We start from the raw sequence: 19,870 nt of genomic DNA on the forward strand, positions 1-19,870 counted from the left end.
TTCTGAGGCCATAACTCATCCCTCAGGTAAATCTAGTACCTGGATACTTCTTCCCATAAGAAGAACTTGCTCTAGAAGCTTGCCTGAGCCACAGTCCTCAAACGTGGGACTTAGGCTTCTAGGAGTCTAAGAGAAACTTACTTTCAAACTGAGCTTATCCCAGATGATCTGATTTTGAACCCACGCCCACCCAAAGTTTACCGCTGGAGGGTGACTGGTTCCACTTACTAAGGGGCGTGATGCCAAAACTTGGGAACTAACAGAACCAAGCAAAAAATAAACAAGACTTCAGAAGACATGTCTCCTGTATTGCCCATGCCTAATTATAGGAGTTGGTTATCCTCAATGCCAATACTGCCCTTGAGTTTGTCCATTAGCATCCATTTTTCTTCATTACTTTTCTTCCCAATATATCAAACGTCCTCTGTTTACTTTCCATTCATCCTTCAAGACTGACAGCCGCTCCCTCTGCACTGGGGAAGATTTGGGGGAGTGCAGTTCTACAGAGGTGAATATTTGGTAGAAGTCTGGGAGCTGAGCACGGAGACAGTCATGCGTACAAACTGCACAAGAGATAAGCATAAGAAAGTGGGGCCGTTTCACATTTCCAATAGCACCAGGCCTTTGTATTTAAATTCATTCCCATATCCAGTTATGCGGACACATATTCAGTTATAAAGTACGAAAAAGATTCTAGAATTAACTACCAGTGAATTTGAGTGTAGCCACTATTCGGTACTATTCACGCCTTGGATTCCGTGTCCCTATTGCAAATAACCCAGCAGGTCGACAGAATGGCTGGAGATGGGAGGCCAGGGGAAGCAGGGTTGGGTAGATTAAACGGTCTATTGAGACCTCCACTTGCTCTATCATTCTGTTAGGAGTCATTGATGTTAATGCTCTTGGACTATTCTGTATGAATAAGGCAAATTGTAATAGACCCACAAATTGATCATTCAACAATCTGAGGCCTGTTTTGAAAGATGGTGCTTAAGGTCTTTTTTTTTATTCATCCCTTGGGTATGTGGATAATTCAAAGGCAAGCACTAGACATATCTGTTGAGTATGTCTGAATAATTGGCCAGTTTGATCTTTAATATTATACAGTTACTACTCTAGCTGTATCTAAGGCTTTATGCTTCCCTTTATGTCACCAGATCACAAATCGCTATCACATCATACATCAAGTACAAGGCTCAGAGAACAGAACGAGTGACGATTAAGACTGTGTACCAGACACACTCTTCTCTAGTAGGAAGGAAAGGAGTAAACTAACATTTAGTGAGCACCTACTGTGTGTCAGACACTGTGCTAAGAAAGTTCACACACATCATCTAAAGCATGTTCTGTATTGGAAGCAGGGTTGCTCTATTCAAAGAATAGCTGGTGCTTGAGAGAGTGGAGGAAGAGGAGGTATTGCATTTGGGACTCAATAAATCCAACAACAAAATACTGATCCAAGAAGTAGCAGCAGAGTACCAGAGGAATTTGCCTGTCAGAGCGATCCCAACATCCTTGGCCGACCGAAGCTAGGATATCAAGAGGCTTGGGGAAAGATGCGTATCTTTTGAGATGACCACACTCCAAGCAAGTTACATTGAGCTTGCTTGGCTCTCCAGAGCTGCGAGGCCCTGGGGTGGACCCACACCCCTGTGCTCACCCAGCCGCACCCACATATCTGCCACCTCCAGATAACCCTCTCTCTGGCCCTGGGACACAGGCTGATCACACACGATTTCCTGAAAAGAATTATCCTGTGTCTTTCTCCAGGGACTTTGGCAGAAGGCTGGGGAGGATGCTTTGTGTGTCCTTTGGCTTTCAAGTGAGGAGCTAATGCCCAAAGCTCGGAGCCAGGGGGGAGGTTTGTCCAAATGCCTGACCTAGAAGGGCCATAACTTCACTTCTTTTCTAATTAGGATAATTAACCTCCCCTGCTCGTTCATTCTATTCCAATCCAGAAAGCTTAAATTAAAATGGCACAGGGGACTGTCGGGCTCTAGGGACAGGAAACCATTTACAAGCCTTTCATCTCCAAGCAGCTGCCATCAAGGCAAAGTCAGGACAGAGTCCTCCTAGCATCCTCACCCTGGAAACAACCTTGGGATGCCTTTAGGACTGCTTTCAGAGTTTTCATCAACGTAAACATCCCATCAGCTATCAAATTTTGCCGAGCTCCATAGAACTGGCTGACTAAGTTGGAATCAGGGCTGTGGGGATTGCTCATAGTAGGTAGCATATCTCTTTGTATTGTTGCCTGGACTTTGTGGTGGGTTCAAGGAGACCAAAAACGGATGCCTTCAAGTGGGTGGCATTTGATGTGGGATTTATGGAATTTGTTCTTTGGCAACAACCACTGGAGGCAAAACTTCAGGAGCATTTCCTAAACTGGAATCCAATAGCAGCATTATCACATAGGACAGAGACACAACTGAGGGGGAACAACGCTGCAGTTCTCCATCTAGTAGCGTTAATTCCCCATACCTCACCTCTGAGCGGCTTCGAGAGTTCCTCATCAAGTATCTACAGCTTCCGTGCTGCCTAGGCAGATAGCCCTGGGTATAGTCCTCTGGGTCTTTTGTTCCTCGTTACTACACGACTCAGTCCAAGGTCTCCCCTACATGCAGCCCTTCACGCCTGTGAGGGAAGCCACTGTGTTCTATAGTCTTTCTGCCCAGAGCTCTCTGGCTGCAGCCTGTTGTGAGCCTCCATGGCTGATGGGAAAGGCAAGATGACAGAGTAATAGATGAGGTTAGGCTGCCCATTTGGACTGAGTAGTAAAGAGTTCTTTCCAGCCTGGTAATGTTAAGATTTTCCCCGGGTCTACCTTGGTTGGAACCTTGAAATATCCCCCGTAGATGAAGACCCTGACTTGCTACTCAGTATATCATAGAGCCATCGGCATAAATGTCAAGAGACTTGTCCTGGGCCTAGGTTGAACAATTGAGTCACCCTCCAGCCTTTGCCAGTTCGTGCTCTGGTCCCCTCCTAGCCCTACACTTCCCACCCATAACCTCTACCAAAGCCTAGGCTGTCCTTCCTTCTGAATCACCCATCTGTGTTAATCAGCCAAAGTGCGGTTCTCAGTAGATATATAATAATGACCAGACTAGTGCTTCTTACATTCTGCTGTGCTTACAGATCACCTGGGGAGCTTGTCAAAAGGCAGATTCTAATTCATTTAAGTCTGGGGTGGGGCCCGAGAGTCTGCATTTTTAACAAGCAGCCTTGGTGATGCCAAGAACTGGTCCATGAACCATACTTGAAGTAGCAAAGATGTCAGTACAGCATGTTTAGGGCCTTCTATCATTGATATGCTGATCTAGGGGCCGCACTTTACGCAGCGAGAACATATACCATCTTCTGAATGAGTTTAACCCAACTGCACCGCTTGGAGTAAGAGATAGTGACCTCTCTTCTTGGCAGTTCACGATAGCATCCTTTCATATGAAGGCTAAAACAACACTTTAGTGTAACCAGAGCTGTGCAGAGGGCGTGGCAAATGTGGACCTTGGCATAGACTATCATTCTTGGGACCTGGGTTATGTGAATAAGCCTTTCTGGGCACCTGCCCTGCTTCCTGAAGCCAATCATGCAGGCCAAACTCATTTTGGGTCCAACCACTCCATTTATTGCATCTCCTTTCACAGTGGCTCCGGATGGCTGCTGCTGCCACATCACTCATGCTGTGATCTGCATCAGTGGCTAAGACAACGGAAGCAGCTACATCATCCAAGGCACAATCCACTTATTTCATGCTGAAAAAAACAATCTTCTCTCCAAGTGGGGCCCGCTAAGCTGGGCAGTTGCCACAGCTTCGAGTTTATGGGAAATATGCCTTTTGCACCATTTAGTTCCTCAGTGGAGAGCAATGTACCCCTTGAGGAGGCCCCAGATGTCATTACTTCATTGATACTGGGCTGGACAGAGCAAGCCCACTTCTCCTCTAAAGCACAAGGTGTATAACTCCTGGAGTTGTCAAAACATAAATTTGCTGGAGAAATTCACTGCCTTGTTTCTTTCCTAAACTAATTCCTGAATCCTTTCCTCTTTAGCATCGCTGCTGATTAGGTTCTTTACTCAAAATAAACCTTGAAGAACATTGTATTTGGTTTAGGGGATGCTCTATTACACTGATATTTGCAGAGCTAAACACTGCAGATGGGAAGATTTCCCTAAGAAGATTCCAGAGCATTGTGATTATGTGGTTTTGATCCAAAATATAAACATGTTTTATGGCCTAAGGGGCTTGTCAAGCAATGTTTTAAAACACACTGGCAAATTTAAGATGGTTTTAAAAGTAGGCTTATTTGAGGATCCCGAATGGTCCCAAACCTATACTCCCCGGTAGCCGCTTGGGAACAGGTCTTGCTGGACTGACCCATTGCTGGCTCTGGTAGGGTCTCCAAGCCAAAGAAATATTCACCATTAACTGTTTTCCTCTTGTCCACTGGCCCTGCCCCCCTAGGCCAGTTGCTTGCCTCTCCTGGAGGATTTAATAAATACTTTCATCCGCATGGGACCCTACAACTCCACCTCTCCTTCAAAATGACACATAGAGACCTAATACACTGGCCACTGGGCTCAAATTTGCAGCCAAGAGGAACTCACTTAGCCATTTTGTTAAGTTCTGTCACTGAGCACTTTGCCTCAGTGAGCACAGAAGCTTTTTGGGCATGGTTGACTAGTCCCTCCTCTAACCCAATCATTATGATGACTAGCTACATGGTTCCTAATTAGATTCATTTTATTCAAATAAATTCCTAGCCAGTGCAGTTTCCCAGCAGTCCATCACTAGAGTCGGCATCTTAACTGTAAGTGATTCAGGGTTCTCCCTCCGTAAGCCTTCCAGATTCTAGCTTGCTGAAGCACTCCTAAATTCGGTCATAGCCATGTGGTTGTTTGTCATTTGCGACTCATTAGCTCAGCTTGGTAGGTCCCCTGGCTAAATGAAGCCAAGGCCATGACTTTGATGGTTGCTAGGGACAATTAGCCTCCCTCTAGTCCACAGGTCTATACTTTTTCCTCCATGCTGGCCAGCCAACCTTCTTAGTAATATGTGCCATTTGTGGCACGAGAGGCTGGGCCTAATGGTGGGGCTGGCTTTGTTTGCATCTCTTAACTTCACACCCACAGCTTGAGTGAAAGTGTTCATTTCTAAGTGAAACACTCATTAGGAACAATGAGGGTAAGTGAACAGAAATTTTTATAAAGATGTTTTCTCACTGTCCCTCTTTCAGATTATCTTTCCTTTTCTCTAAGTCCTAGCCTCCATTTGCCTATTAGCAAAATAGAATGATCCTTTTTATTATTATTATTTGAGAGAAAGAGAACGCAAGCAGGGGAGAGGGGCAGAAGGAGAGAGAATCTTAAGCAGGCTCCACGCTCAGTGTGGAGTTTGATGTGGGACTTGGTCTTACAAACCCGGGATCATGACCTGAGCCAAAATCAAGAGTTGGATGCTCCACCGACTGAGCCACCCAGGCGCCCCAGAACAGAATGTTCTTGATCCACTCTCCAAATTCTGTCTGACAGTACCTATTTATATAGTCCTTAAGGGACCCCTCAAAATAGAATATTGAAGAAACTGAGTCCCAGAATGGGAAAGGAACAACCACAAGTTCACCCAGTTTAATGAACCTCTCACGACTTTCTTAGAAGGAAAATCCTAGATTGCAGGGAAGTAGAGACATGTATAATACCTCCTCTGAAATTTATCCTAGGAGCAAAGAAAAACATTTGAAGATTTTTGAAAATGAGCATGGCTGTTCCACAATCAAAAGAATGAGAACGTGAAAGCCAGTCTTAACGAACAGCTTGGCTGGAAGGGGAAGAACTGTTGCCACAGCCCAAGCAACTACCAGTAATAACTTCACAATAGCTGGCCATCATGGGAATGTAAAGAAAGGCAAAGACACAGAAAGGATGAATTAATTTGACTCCATGTTTGCTCAGGGCAATGGAAGAGCCAAAGATAATGCTCAGATTTGCTAACTAGGAAATTTGACAGAAATAGGGAAGTCAGGAAAAAAACAGCTGCTTTGGAGGCTAGGGGCATCTGAGACAGTGTGAGAAAGAAGAGCCATGATAAAACGCACCCAAGTCTAGTAACTCCAACTCAACTCCAAAGGTGGCGATTAACTGATGAGCGATATGCCATTATCCAGAGAACCCCGGCTGTGTTTCTGTTAAGCATTCACTTACAGTTGATGGCACAGTAAGTAGCCTAGTGGGCCTGAAAAATTCCAGGGTGTCTTCAGGTAGTTATACAACAATGTGTTCTAAAGCCCTCGCTGTCATGGAGAAATACATAAACAACGTATGACTCCATATTCCCTGAACTACTGCACATATTGGAGTAATTTCAGCCACTGATGAAGAGAAAGGACAGTTTGAGCTTGGAAGTCAAACCCAGGTGTCAGTCTCAGCTCCAAAGTTTATTAGTTATGTGCATTTATTTGTAAACGCGTACCTCTCTGAGGCCCAATCTCATCTGGTAATTGGGAAGAACTACCTATGCTGAGCGTTGTTGGGATGATTAGATGTAATAATGTATAGAAATGCTTACCACACTGCCCACCCCAAAGTAGGCATTCGGTAAATGTGAATTTATACTCCTATCCCATACTTTACAGGGAAAGTAAAAGCAGTTCAATTTAAAATCTGAGGAATGAGGGTGCCTGGGTGGCTCAGTCGGTTAAGCATCCGACTTTGGCTCAGGTCATGATCTCACGGTTCTTGGGTTTGAGCCCCGCGTCGGGCTCTGTGCTGACAGCTCGGAGCCTGGAGCCTGCTTCGGATTCTGTGTCTCCCTCTCTCTGCCCCTCCCCTACTCACGCTCTGTCTCTGACTCTCAAAAATGAATAAATGTTAAAAAATTTTTAAACATGAAATAAAATCTGAGGAATGAGAGTAAAATATTTATACATGAAACTATGAAAATATCTATTATTCCAACAATGACTTAAAGGTGGCATTCAACCATAACCCCTGAGAGATAGTCATCACCGTCTGTAGTCTAAGATTCTCAAGCTAATAGTAGATGGGTGTGAGAGCTTAGAACCCTGATTTCCCCTGCCGTCTCAGTCAGGTGATCTGTTTGATGAGATATGTGTTGAGCTGAGTTTTAATGAATGAGCAGTTTATATGATGGAAATGGGGCTTTTCTAGGTGTTGAGGGGCAGCCAGAGTAAACCACTAGAGATGGGAGAATCTGGAGATGGCTGTGCCTGCATGAGGGTGGTGTGATTAGGCAAGGTGAATCAAGCCATGAGTTTCAAAGCCTGTGTAGATTAGAATGGGCCCCAGTACCAAAGGGGAGGGAGACCCAGCTAGATCTGAGGAGGAAGTTATGCTCTAATACACAAACGTACTTGTGGAATTTCTGGCTTCCCCCTGCAAAGGCATTGAAGAAAAGAGGAACAGAGACTTTAAGGAAGCCACAGAAGTCTTGTAGGCAAAGTTACAAGGAATATCCACAATGATTTTCCTGTTGGGTTTTTTTTAAGTTTATTTACTTACTTTGATAGAGATAGCATGAGTGGGGGAGCAACAGAGAGAGAGGGAGAGGAGAGAGAGAGAGAGAGAGAGAGAGAGAGAGAGAGAGAATCCCAAGCAAGCTCCACATAATCAGCATGGAGCCAGATTTGGGGCATGAACTCACAAACCATGAGATCATGACCTGAACCAAAATCAAGAGTCAGATGCTTAATTCAGCCACCTAGGCATCCTTCCTGTTGAATATTAACTTTTACTCAATACCAAAATGAATCTTTATCCAGAAAAATGCAACAGAAACATCACTTCACATTAATATTGAAAGTTAAAACATGAAAAGGGTTGTGGTCATGGTCAAGTTGGGATCCACCACTGGAAAAACCATTTTCTCCCTCTGGACTTCAGTTTCCTATTTGTACAAGGAAGAGATTGGGGCTGTCACTAAATTCTGGCTCTAATATTTGAGAATGCTAAGAGACTTAGGAGAATCCTGGCCATCTCAGACAACCTAACTTCTCTACAGTTCAGGAGAGATTCAGCCACTCTTCCTGGAGCCCAAGGCCTGCACAAGATGAAACATTAGCCTGTAACCCTTCTTCACACTGTTAAATCCACTGTCATATCCCCATTGGAAAAACTCAATGGAAAGAAAACAACTAATCAAAACGAGTTGATCTTCGTGATGTTTTTATGTGTGTGTTTCTCTTTTTAGCACGAGAGGGCATGTGAAAATACTTATTTACCTTGTAAGTTTGCACACCTCACTTGCAGTGTTTCCAAAGCAGTTTTTAGACCACAGGATTAAGTCAAAGGGAACTTTTTTCCCTCAAGGGAAAAGCATGCTCGCCGTTGTCCTTAGGACTGTATCTCTAGCCCCTCTGTATCCTCTAGGCGAAAGCTTGCCCTTAATATTACCTTTGACAGCCTTCCAATAGTATCAGGATCAAGAAATCTCTGCACTTGCAGGCAGAATAGGCCTCAGTCCTTTGCAATCACATCCAGACCCCTTTCATCTTTGACATAAATCTGCCTTCATTTTCTACCCCCTTTCCTTATTACTGGTAGCCAGCACCCATACCTGACCCTCAAATCTCAGAAATGTTAAGAGGTTTGGCTTAGCCTTGCTTTCTCAAAATTAAGAATGCCAAAGAATGTTTCCAGATAAGCACTCTCCTGATAAGAAATCTTTTCTTAATAGAATGCAAGCACATATTTTCTGAGCTTAAGTCCCACCTGGGTCAATCCACCTTACTTCTCCCTAGGCACAGGCCACAATGTAAGCTATAAACTACTGTGTACAAAGGAAAGCCTTTGTGTGTGTGTGTGTGTGTGTGTGTGTGTGTGTGTTTTATCCATTCATCCACTGATGGACATTTAGGTTGTTTCCATTTCTTGGATATTATAAATAATGATGCAGTGACCATAGGAGTGCATGTATCTTTTTGAATCAGCCTTTTTATATTTTCCAGATAAATATCCAGAAGTGGAATGACTAGCTCATACGGTATTTCTATTTTTAATTTTTTGAGGAATCTCCATTGGTGGCTGCACCAATTTACATTTCCACCAACAGTGCACAAGGGTTCCTTTACCTCCACATCCACTCCAACACTTATTTCTTGTCTTTTTGATACTAGCCATTCTAACCAGTGCAAGGTGATATCTTATTGAGCCATTCTAAGAGGGTGAGGTTTCAGTTTGCATTTCCCTAACAATTCGATGCTGAACATCTTTTCATGAGCCTGTTGGCCATTTGTATTTCTTCTTTGAAAAACATGTCTATTCAGATCCTCTGCTCATTTTTTAATTGGGTTGTTTATTTTTGTTGATGGTGAGTTGTAAGGGTTCTTTATATATTTTGGATACGAATCCCTTGTTGGATATATGATTTGCAAAAATTTTCTATTCAGTAGGGTGCCTTTTCATCTTGATGATGGTTTCTTTCACTGTGTAGAAGCTTTTTAGTTTGATATATTCCCATTTTTAAAAAATTTTTGCTTTTGTTTCTGTATTATTTTTTTTATATCAGACTTTGTGTGGTTGAGGATCAGAAGGCTTGCCTGTTCTGCTTTCTCCAGACGTTAAGCAAATCTACTCCAGATGGTCTTTCAAATTTCCTCTCAGCTGACAATGCAAACCAAGTTTACTTTCACCCAACACTGACGTATCTATTTGGGCATGCTTTCTCAGCTTATGATGAGAATAGAGCTATGTGATTCGCCAGCAGGGAGACAAAGTTCGGGACACAAAAGAAAGATGGAAAGGCAGAATTACATGCACCACCAGTGTCAGAACCAACTCGAAACTTGACAAGTAGTCGGTCAGTAGTTACCACCTCGACCGGGATATTTGAGTGTCAGGAATCCTTCAGGCAGCCAAACAATACCTCCTACTTACTATTGTCTACAATTTCTCCATTAGAGTTTGCCCCTTTACGTTCAGTCTTTGATTCTGATTGAAAACATCAATTCTCCGTGGAGGGGGTCACCATTAAGCTTTAATCTGCCATGGGCAGTCTAGTATGAGTAAAGGGTTTGATTTGGAGAGAAGATCTAGATGGGGAAAGAAGAAAGGGATATGGAACTGAGACATGGGGAGGAGGGGGACCTTCTGTTCACAGACTCCCAAATTAGCTAAGGTCCCATCCTAATAATGCAGGTGCAAGGAAGAGAAGATTTGCTGAGGGTCAGCTTTTAATTAAAGGGAAACTTAAACAAACACAGTTATGAGGAATGAAGACCTCAGGGAAATCTTAATTCGCTAAGGGTAAATTGGGCCGGGCGTGGGTGAATATTTGTTTTTATCCTGTTCCCTAAAATCCACAGACTGACATCCATATGCAAACACAGAGGGATTCTTGATCTTTCCATCTCGAGCTCCTCATACACAGAAGAGTTTCTGCATTAGCATCTCAAATTTAGACAATCAATATATTGATTTTGGTGGACACCAAATGTGTTTCAGTCAAATTAAAACAAAAACAAACAACAATAAACAACAAAACGTGGATTCAGATGTACTATAGGAATCTTTCCATGAATTCTTTTTAAAGAAAAGTACATTTGTAATATGAATAAACATACCCTGGAGTGTTGGAGTTGAGCTCATATTTTTGAATATCAGATTTCTTAGATATGACCAAATATAACTCAAAATAACTGAATTGGGCTTATCATCTCTCTCTTTCCTCTGACTCTATTTTTCTGCTCTCCACTTGCATCTCAGAAACCACCTTCATGTACCATATGTAGCTTCCCCCATTCACTTACTTTGCCACAATATACAAGATAATTTTATCTGAAATTCCATGGAGACCAAAGATGTAAGAAACGAAGAGAGTGGTTCACCTAAGTTTCGGGTTGAAAGCCCAGGTGAGCACAGGAATAAGAGCAGAAGAGAAATTGTCATTTGCCTCCTTTCATCTCACATAATTTTTTAAGTTTATTTATTTATTTTTGAGAGGGGAAAGAGATGAGCGGGGGAGGGACAGAGAGAGAGGGAGAGAGAGAGAATCCCAAGCAGTCTCCTCACAGTCAGCACATAGCGCCCAACATGGGGCTTGAACTCACGAAACCGTGAGATCATGACTTGAGCCAAAATCAAGAGTCGGTCGCTTAACTGACTGAGCCACCCAGGCACCCCACATAATTTTTTGATGTGCAAGAATATTAATTGCATAAAATGTTAAACTTCTGTTAATTAAAATGTGTCACAGGAAACATTAAATGTCAAATAAACTGAATTAAAATATATGTGACATATGTTACAGACACTTATCATTAATATAGTAAGACTCTTGTAAATCAATAAGAAAGCCATTGGGGCACCTAGCTGGCTCAGTTGGTAGAGCATGCTACTCTTTATCTCATGGTTGTGGGTTTGAGCCCCACGTTGGGCATGGAGCCTACTTTAAAAAAATAACAAAAAGAAAGAAAAGGAAAGCCATTAATATCACAGTAGGAATCTGAACAAAGGAAATAAATGGGAAATTCTCAAAATAAGGAATAAACATGGACACAAAAAGTTTTAAAAGTCATTAACTTTACTAACAGTCAAAGAAATGCTAAAAAGAAAGAGAATCTTTTTATACCCCTTTATCAAATGGGCACATGTATTATTCAATGCTAACAAAAGTGAAGAGAGACGAGTAATCTCATATTCTGCTGATGGGGACATAAAGTGGTACAACCTTTCTGAATGACAATTTGGCAATATGTATCAAAAGCCTTAAAAATGTCCATAACTGTTTGGCCTGATATTCCTACTTCTAGACATTTATCCTCTGGAAATAAGCAGAGATGCTGTATGAATGCTGTCATCACAGCATTATTCGTAGTAGGGAGTGACAAGAAACCATCGAAATTTTCATACTGGGGAATGTTTAAATAAAATTAAATATGTCTAAGGTATGGAATATTATGTAGCCATTAAAGCCATGTTTGAAAACATTGACTAACATAAGACAATGTTCAAGATATCATGTTAGTCTTTTTAAGTTTATTTATTTATTTATTTTGAGAGGTGGGAGAGAGTATGAGTGGGGGAGGGGCAGAGAGAGAAAATCCCAAGCTGGCCCGCGCTATCAGTGCAGAGCCTGATGCTGGGCTCGATCTCACGAACCAAGAAATCAAGACCTGAGCCAAGATCAAGAGTTGGACACTTAACCGACTGAGCCACCCAGCCACCCTTATAATGTTAGCTTTTTAAAGACAAGTACACAAATAGTACAATCTGTTTTACTAAAAAAAAAGAGCATGCAGTATGTTTATATAAAATAAAATAGAAAGAAATATCAAATGTTAACAGTGGTTATCCCTGAGGAACAAGAGTCACCCATACTCATATTTTTTTTTTACATTTTTTGTGTCTTCTCAAATGTCCAAAATGAACACATATTAATTTTATACTTAGAAAGAAAAACCCAGATGCTACCCCAGAAGAAGAAAAACATTCGTAAAGTGTTCTGAATACATTAGGGTCTGCTTCCCACATACTCAGTGTTCGCAGATTCCTCATTTACCACAGGAAGATGCGATTCGTAACCCTGGCCTGAGTCTTCCCATCTTGACTCTGTGCCTTTGGTTGCTTATTTCTGGATGGTAATATCCCTTCTTGGATCATACTTTTCTCACCCAGAACCTTTCTTCCAGTCATGAAGGACACCTAAAAAAAGAAACCCACTTCCACATTCCTCATTGTGTTGGGTCGCTATTAGAATAGGTCAACGGCTCTCAACCCTGGCTGTATGTGAGAATCACCCAGGGAATTTAAAATAAAATAAAGAAAAGCCCAGGAACCACTTGTGATTTAATTGGTCCAGGGTGAAGCTTGGACAGCCATTTTGTAAAGCTCCCAAGGTGATTGTAATGTGCAGCCAGAGTGGAGAGCCACAGAGGTAAGTAAAGATGCAGAAAAACAGAGTAACACTTTCCTCAGTTGAATTCAGTTGGGTAACATAGGCAGGATGGACCTGACACCACCCCCCACTGGCCTCTAAGATACCCACCAGCTACCAGCTATTCGTGTGTTAAATGTCACAGTCTGAAGCCCACTAAGCACATCACCACCTTTCAGAGTCATCATGCGAATGACCTCATGGAATGGGCAGCCCCCAAGGTGATGCTCAACAGTCCTTTTCCTTTCCTTCCAAATTTGCTTGTGTGAAGGCCACTGCTAAAATGCAGCTGTGTTAGCTGGAGGGGTAAGACATTAAGCCATGAGCCGTTCTTACACTGGCGCCTGGAAAAGGACAGAATGCTGAGACAATGGGACACAGGACAGGCAAGTTTGTCATTCTTCTGTTTTTAGATCAAGTACCAAATTTGTTCGGCGTGGAGCAGTGTTTCATTTCGTTTGTATAGTGAACAAAATCCTGACCTTCTTTCCCCCTGTGAACATGATTTTGACAGTTGTAGATTTGAGAGACTCGTGTGTCTGCTGCCCCCCCTGTCATGAGATCAACCCAATAGTCTCAGACTGAATTCCTGGGAGCAGATTCTGAGGTGGAGATCAGCATGCTAAAGTTTCTTGGGGTGTGGCTTCACTACCGACACTGGGGGGGGGGGGAGAAAAAGGAGGAAGCAGGGTTGAGCAGAAGGAGCAGATGGGTGGTAGTGCAGTCCTAACAAGGCCTCAGCCTACCCTTCAGGGAGCTCTGAAGTTGGTATGGCCCTTGAGCGTTATCCCATTTGGGTTAAAGGGGTTGTGCCTTTATATCCTGTAATGAGCAGTCATTGGATGCAGGCCGCTCTGCGGAGGGAGCAGGACCTGAAGCCGGGAAGCTCTCCTCAGCCAACAACCTTCCCAGAAACTAAAGGAATAGGCCCTATGGTGCTGAAGGGGGATCTGGGTGGTACAGCACAGCAGCCCCACTAGCCTTTACCACAGTGGCTTCCTTGTTTAGCAAGAATAGCCCAACAACCAGGATTGGGTTGTCATTAGCCGTGGCCCGGTTCTCCATCCACCATCACCTTGCCTCCCCTCTGCTGTCATGCTCCTACATTTTCCTGGTTGAACTCAGATGACAACCCAGCATTCGCCCAGTCACCTATGTGGTCACGCCCAGTCTTTACAAATGAGGAAGAGAAAGAAGGGGGACAGCAACAGTGGTCCAGAATCGAGAGAATTTGCTGCTCAAACGAAAGTCGCTTTCAGTATTAACAAAGTTGGGCTTGCGAAAGCTCACACAGAGTGGAGGACAATTCTAAAGCTGCTAAAACAGCAGGCTTATTTTTACAAAGCCAAGGCTTTGTTAAGCACCTCACCTCCTACAAGCACCAACGCCTGCTTTTGCTCTGCCTCCAGAGACAGACTTCTCTTTTCTTTCTTTCTTTTTTTTTTTCCTCCCGCAAACTCATATCTACTCTCTTTGGGCAGCTGCAACAGGGAACAGCCAAACTATAATAAATTAGGTACAAAAACAAATAAAAGCTTTTTGGGGGGATTACTCACAGACGCGTACGGAACTGAGGTGAGCACCGTCCCCCAGGGCTCTCCGGTACACAGCCACATGCTCGAGCTGACACGGGGAAACTCTGCGACAGTGGAAGATTCTGCAGTGTGAAGCCACGGTTCTGACTTCCTCAGAAAACGGGAGCAAGGCTCATAGCCCAGGAGGCCCCGGCCTCCAGCTCATTAAAAAATCAGTGGCTTTCTCTATTTAATTTTTGAGTAGGTAAGACACTCACATGATTCAAAGAACAAAAGTATAAAAGATCTATAAAATCGGTGTTTATGAAGAGGCCTCTTATTTGTGGCAGTGGACTGCGTGCAGAGCTACACTCGACTGTCATCCGCGTCTTCCAGGAGCTTATGCTCTGAGAGGACAGCGTTGAGTCATATTTTTTAATCTTTATTGTTTTTGTACTTACTGAAAATAATACTGCTTCTTGTGAAACAGTTGAACATTAACATAAATAAGTGGCCGTTCATGTAGAGGTTCTCTGTCATCCTATACCTCAGCGATAACTATTGCCAATTTTTCGCATTTCTTTCTATACATATACAAATATATGGGTTTTTTAAAAAAACTCTTAATGGTTATATTATTTTTGAGACAGAGGGAGACAGAGCACGAGCAGGGGAGGAGCAGAGAGAGAGGGAAACACAGAATCCGAAGCAGGTTCCAGGCCCTGAGCCATCAGCACAGAGCCCGACGCGGGGCTCAAACTTGTCGACCGCGAGATCGTGACCTGAGCCAAAGTCGGACGCTCAACCAACTGAGGCACCCAGGCACCCCTGGGTTTTTTTTAATAAAAAAAAGAATTACACTCTAAGTGCTATTTTCAGCTTTTTTCTATATGAAAAAAAATATTGCATAAATCTTTTATTATATAGAGATTGGACAGCAGCATAGCATTCCGGGTATCTGTACTATAATTTATTTATCCAGTTTTATTTGGAATTTTTAAACATCGGTCATACAGTTCTTCCAGTCGGCTTCTTTATTGTTTGTAACTGATTACCCTCGCATTCCGGTCTACTCCTCTCTGGAGAAATGAATGAGAAGTCAGTAAGGGAAGCTTCATAGGGGAAGAGAATCATTCACAAAGGTCTATAGGTAGGGGCAAATGAGACATACAGGTCTATTTGCCTTGAGCAGGTAACAATGAGAATACTGAATAAAGGTGCAAAACCATCTTCCAGATTTGAGTGAACGTGAACATAGGGGAGAAATACAGACTGGTATGAGGTGAGGGATTAAAGAAAGGGAGATCAAAGCAGGTTGGAATGGAATGAATGTTGAGGCCTGGATGCTGAGTCATTACGTAGCAAAGTCATTATGGAGAGAAGCGACATGCTTTAGTTGAATCCCAGCTTGATATCAGTGAACAATATAATGTGGCTATTTACAAATATTAGCCATCCTAGGCTGCTAAAATAGCAGCCCATATCAGAGCGGCCAGTAATCCCATTGTCATCCACACTGGTCAGATCACATCTGATTTAACAGGATCAATAAAATATTGACAAATATCCATAAGAGAGAGAGACGCAACAGGAAGGGAACCTATCATCATGTCATAAAAGTAAATGCTGTCGGATTGGGACATCTTCAGCCTGAAGAAAAGAAAAGTAAGGGGAGATGTGTTAATTGTCTTTAATAAATATGGACCGTCACATGGAAAAGGGACTAAACCTATCTGTGTCACCCCAAGCGGCCGAATAGGATCAGCCAATAGAAATTTTAAGAATGTTGGGGTGCCTGGGTGGCGCAGTCGGTTAAGTGTCCAACTTCAGCCAGGTCACGATCTCGCGGTCCGTGAGTTCGAGCCCCGCGTCAGGCTCTGGGCTGATGGCTCCGAGCCTGGAGCCTGTTTCCGATTCTGTGTCTCCCTCTCTCTCTGCCCCTCCCCTGTTCATGCTCTGTCTCTCTCTGTCCCAAAAATAAATAAACGTTGAAAAAAAAAAAAGAAATTTTAAGAATGTAGATTTTGACTCAATACACAGAAATTCCTTGTCTTTTGCTAAAGGGTCTTTGAAAAAGTTTAAACATATCAGAGACTCCCTGATGTAATTTCCTTTCCATTATTAATTATTTAGCCAATACTTTCTTCGTAAATCATACAGAAGTAAAATTCAACCTAGTCCTTGCCAAATTTCATAAATTCTTAATTAGTAGGATTCAAAATAATACCTGATTGTACAGTACTTAAGAAAGATTTTCAAATACTTTCATCTCCTTCTTCCTGTTTGTTTCTTAATCCCATGCCTTGGCCCGCCATGTGCCCTCAACTCCCACTGAAGCGGAGAGCACACAGAAAACCCACACGAAAATGTAAATCTGAAAAATAAATATGCGTGGTTGGTCTAAAAAGAGTAAGAATTAACATTTAAAGCAATGGTAATTTACTCTGATCTGTAATTTTGAGCTCCTGTGCTGAAATTGCTCATTTGGAAATTACCAAGTGCTTGGGTCTCATTTGTGATCTTCTTCCTGCATACACCCAGCACACAAAGGAGTCATAATGACCGGCTGAGTCACTGCTGCCATCTCCCTGAAGCGTGCTCTCCAAATGTCAATACCATTTTCTCTGGTGCAGTGACGAAGATTCCCAACCGTAGCTTGCTTACACTATCGGACAAGCCCTGGAATGTGTTCAAAGGGCACCGAGATCTTCCGTTCTCTACTGCTCCAGTGGCCAAATTGTCATGCCATAGATCGTTCTGGCTTTGCAAACCATTCCCATTACCCATTTCCGTTAGTTATTACCTAAATAGAAATGGAAAACAATTTAAATTTATGGGAATAAGGGAGCTGCTTTTGACCATATCCAAGTAAAATGATGTCTGTACTTGACGAAATTACACTCAGATTATGAATTCCTCCCAGAAGCAAAAATAGTCATGATATCGTGTTAGAGATGTCGGTTTTCTAAAAGACCAGAACATGGAAAACCCTGTGCTGTTCTGTGGCTCCCACTTTAAGATACACCTCTCCTCCCAACTTCTCAAACGCTACCTCCTACAGGGTTACCCAGAACTTAGCATCACATCTTTTCCGTCTTTCCCATTCAGCCTAGATCCAGGGTGTTAGTAGTAATAGCTGTCAGATGTAAATTAACTAAAAAGGAACCAAGAATCCCCGGTAAATTTCATTAAGAAAGGGGAAGAACTCAGGAAGACTTAACATGATTGAACTTTTTCATAAAACTGTGATCAAAGGACCAGTATGATATCTTTGTTACAGACTGTCTTTGTCAGGTTTTCTTAGAGTTATTTTACTTGAGAGACATAATTTATCTTGTTGGATAGTGATATCCATGTAAGAATCAGCCATATTATAATAAGGTTCTATCTCTACCGAAGCTATTTCTTTTTTTGTAAGTTTATTTGTTTATTTTCGAGAGAGAGAAAGAGAGAGAGAGAACATGAGCAGGGGAGGGACAGAGAGAGAATCCCAAGCAGGCCCTGTGCTATCAGGTCAGAACCCAATGCAGGGCTCATTAACACAAACCGTGAGATCATGACCTGAGCCAAAATCAAGAGTTGGATGCTTAACCGACTGAGCTGCCCAGGCGCCCCCCCTACTGAAGCTATTTCTCATTCCAAAGAATGTTTAGTGGAAGATGAAAGACATGAGCTGCAACAGGAAACATTGAGGTCAGAAACAAGGAAAAAGCTTTGGCATTCAGGCCATAGTTTGATCATGCACGTCAATAAAAACAGTTAGGTACTATAATTCAGCTGTGATTGCTCAAGTCTGGCCTCGATAAACGCCCAGCATGGTGCCCACAAGTCGTAGAATCTTCTTTTTTTTTTTTAATTTTTTAATGTTTATTTATTTTTGAGAGAGAAAGAGAGACAGAGTGCAAGTGGGGGAGGGGCAGAGAGAGAGGCAGACACAGAATCCAAAGCAGGCTCCAGGCTCTGAGCGGTCAGCACAGAGCCCGACGTGGGGCTCAAACTCACGAGCTGTGAGATCATGACCTGAGCTGACCGCGGACACTTAACCGACTGAGCCACCCAGGCGCCCCTAGATTCTTCTTTTAAAGCAAGATAGACATGCCAACTGTGTGGATGGGTAAAGCTGGGATTATGAGTAAGCCTGCTTTCCACAGTGGATATGATTCAAAGGGACCCAATGGACTGTAATAGAAACTCAGTAGAACCTTTAATACCTACAGGAAGATTTTTAAAAAAGAAAAACATCATCGTAACTGTTCTTCCTTCTTTCAGGATTTTCCATTCTCCAAGCGATCATGGAAGCAGCCGTGCAAAACAACTGGCAAGTGACAGCAAGGTCTGTGGGAAACATAAAGGACGTCCAAGAATTCAGGCGCATCATTGAAGAAATGGACAGGAGGCAGGAAAAGCGATACTTGATTGACTGTGAAGTCGAAAGGATTAACACAATTTTGGAACAGGTACGTTGGAGATTTATTCCACCCCCAGCCGACATGTTAAATCATCAACCTCAGGCAGTTCCCGTCTCTGCTAATAAATTAAGTAGCCAACGGACTAGATTTGCCAACAGTTTTTGATAGTCTCTCTAATCTCTTTTTTTCCTCCCCAGTGGCTGCAGGGGGAAAAAAAGAAAAGAAAAGCAAATCTAAGCTGTTGAAAATTGCATACCATGATTAATCTGGAAGTCTCTGCAATTTAATGCTACCTATCAGATAAACACACCCTTCTACACCTCTGTTTCATGGACAGCTGACTGCTTCAAAGTAATCCCCTTCTTTTTCCATGCCTTCCTCCCTGCAGGGGACGGACAAGGGATTAGGCAGGGCAGAAGGGTAGGGTTTTGTTTCAGGGGCCTAGTTGCAGAGTGTCAAGACAGCAATCCCTGGATTCGAATTTGTGGATATTTTTTGCAGAATATCCCTCTGGTTCCAGAGAGAGGCAGAGAGAATGTGTAGACCATTGTGGAAGTAGGATGGCATGTGACAGGGGGGGAAAGTGTTTATGGTTTTTAAAATGTGAACGAGTTGAAAAAGACTTAGACTGAGGGGAAAATACCACTCAGTGGGCCAAAATGCATACGTGACAAAGCTCGGGTATTTAAACTTAAGACTAAAAAATATTAGAAGAAATGTTTCACCGTAAGCCATATGGATACTCTGTTTGGAGTAAAGAGTCCAAGTGAAACGTGATGTAAGTGTATTATTTTCCTCGGAAGTCTCAATTTTCCAGTTAATAACAAAGTGCCTATGTTGCCATAAACAAAACTGTAGGGGAAACATTTCCATTCTAATTCGATCCCAGCGTACCTGGGGGCCAAAGTAGCTTCGGAGATTGAAATTAGAGTGAGCAGCCATGGCCTGGGAAAGCAGTTTTACAGCAAATTAAATATTAATAATTTGTCAGATATGCCCCCATAAGAAGAGAATGCAAAAAAAAAAATAAGGAAGGGAAGAGGAGGGGGAAGAAGGAG

The 19,870-nt window shown here is 42.7% G+C and overlaps 1 protein-coding gene across 2 annotated transcripts in view; it reads left to right on the top strand.

Moving 5' to 3' along the window:
• Positions 1–19,870, top strand: part of GRIA3 (glutamate ionotropic receptor AMPA type subunit 3) — a 267,194-nt gene that overhangs the window by 114,392 nt on the left and 132,932 nt on the right. For both annotated transcript variants that reach the window (XM_047844668.1, XM_047844667.1), the window contains exon 5: positions 18,673–18,860. In XM_047844668.1, the coding sequence (XP_047700624.1) occupies positions 18,673–18,860 (188 nt within the window). The remainder of the gene's footprint in view (positions 1–18,672; positions 18,861–19,870) is intronic.

The sequence above is a fragment of the Prionailurus viverrinus genome, chromosome X (genome assembly GCF_022837055.1).
Source record: "Prionailurus viverrinus isolate Anna chromosome X, UM_Priviv_1.0, whole genome shotgun sequence".
NCBI classification, from domain to species: Eukaryota; Metazoa; Chordata; class Mammalia; order Carnivora; family Felidae; genus Prionailurus; species Prionailurus viverrinus.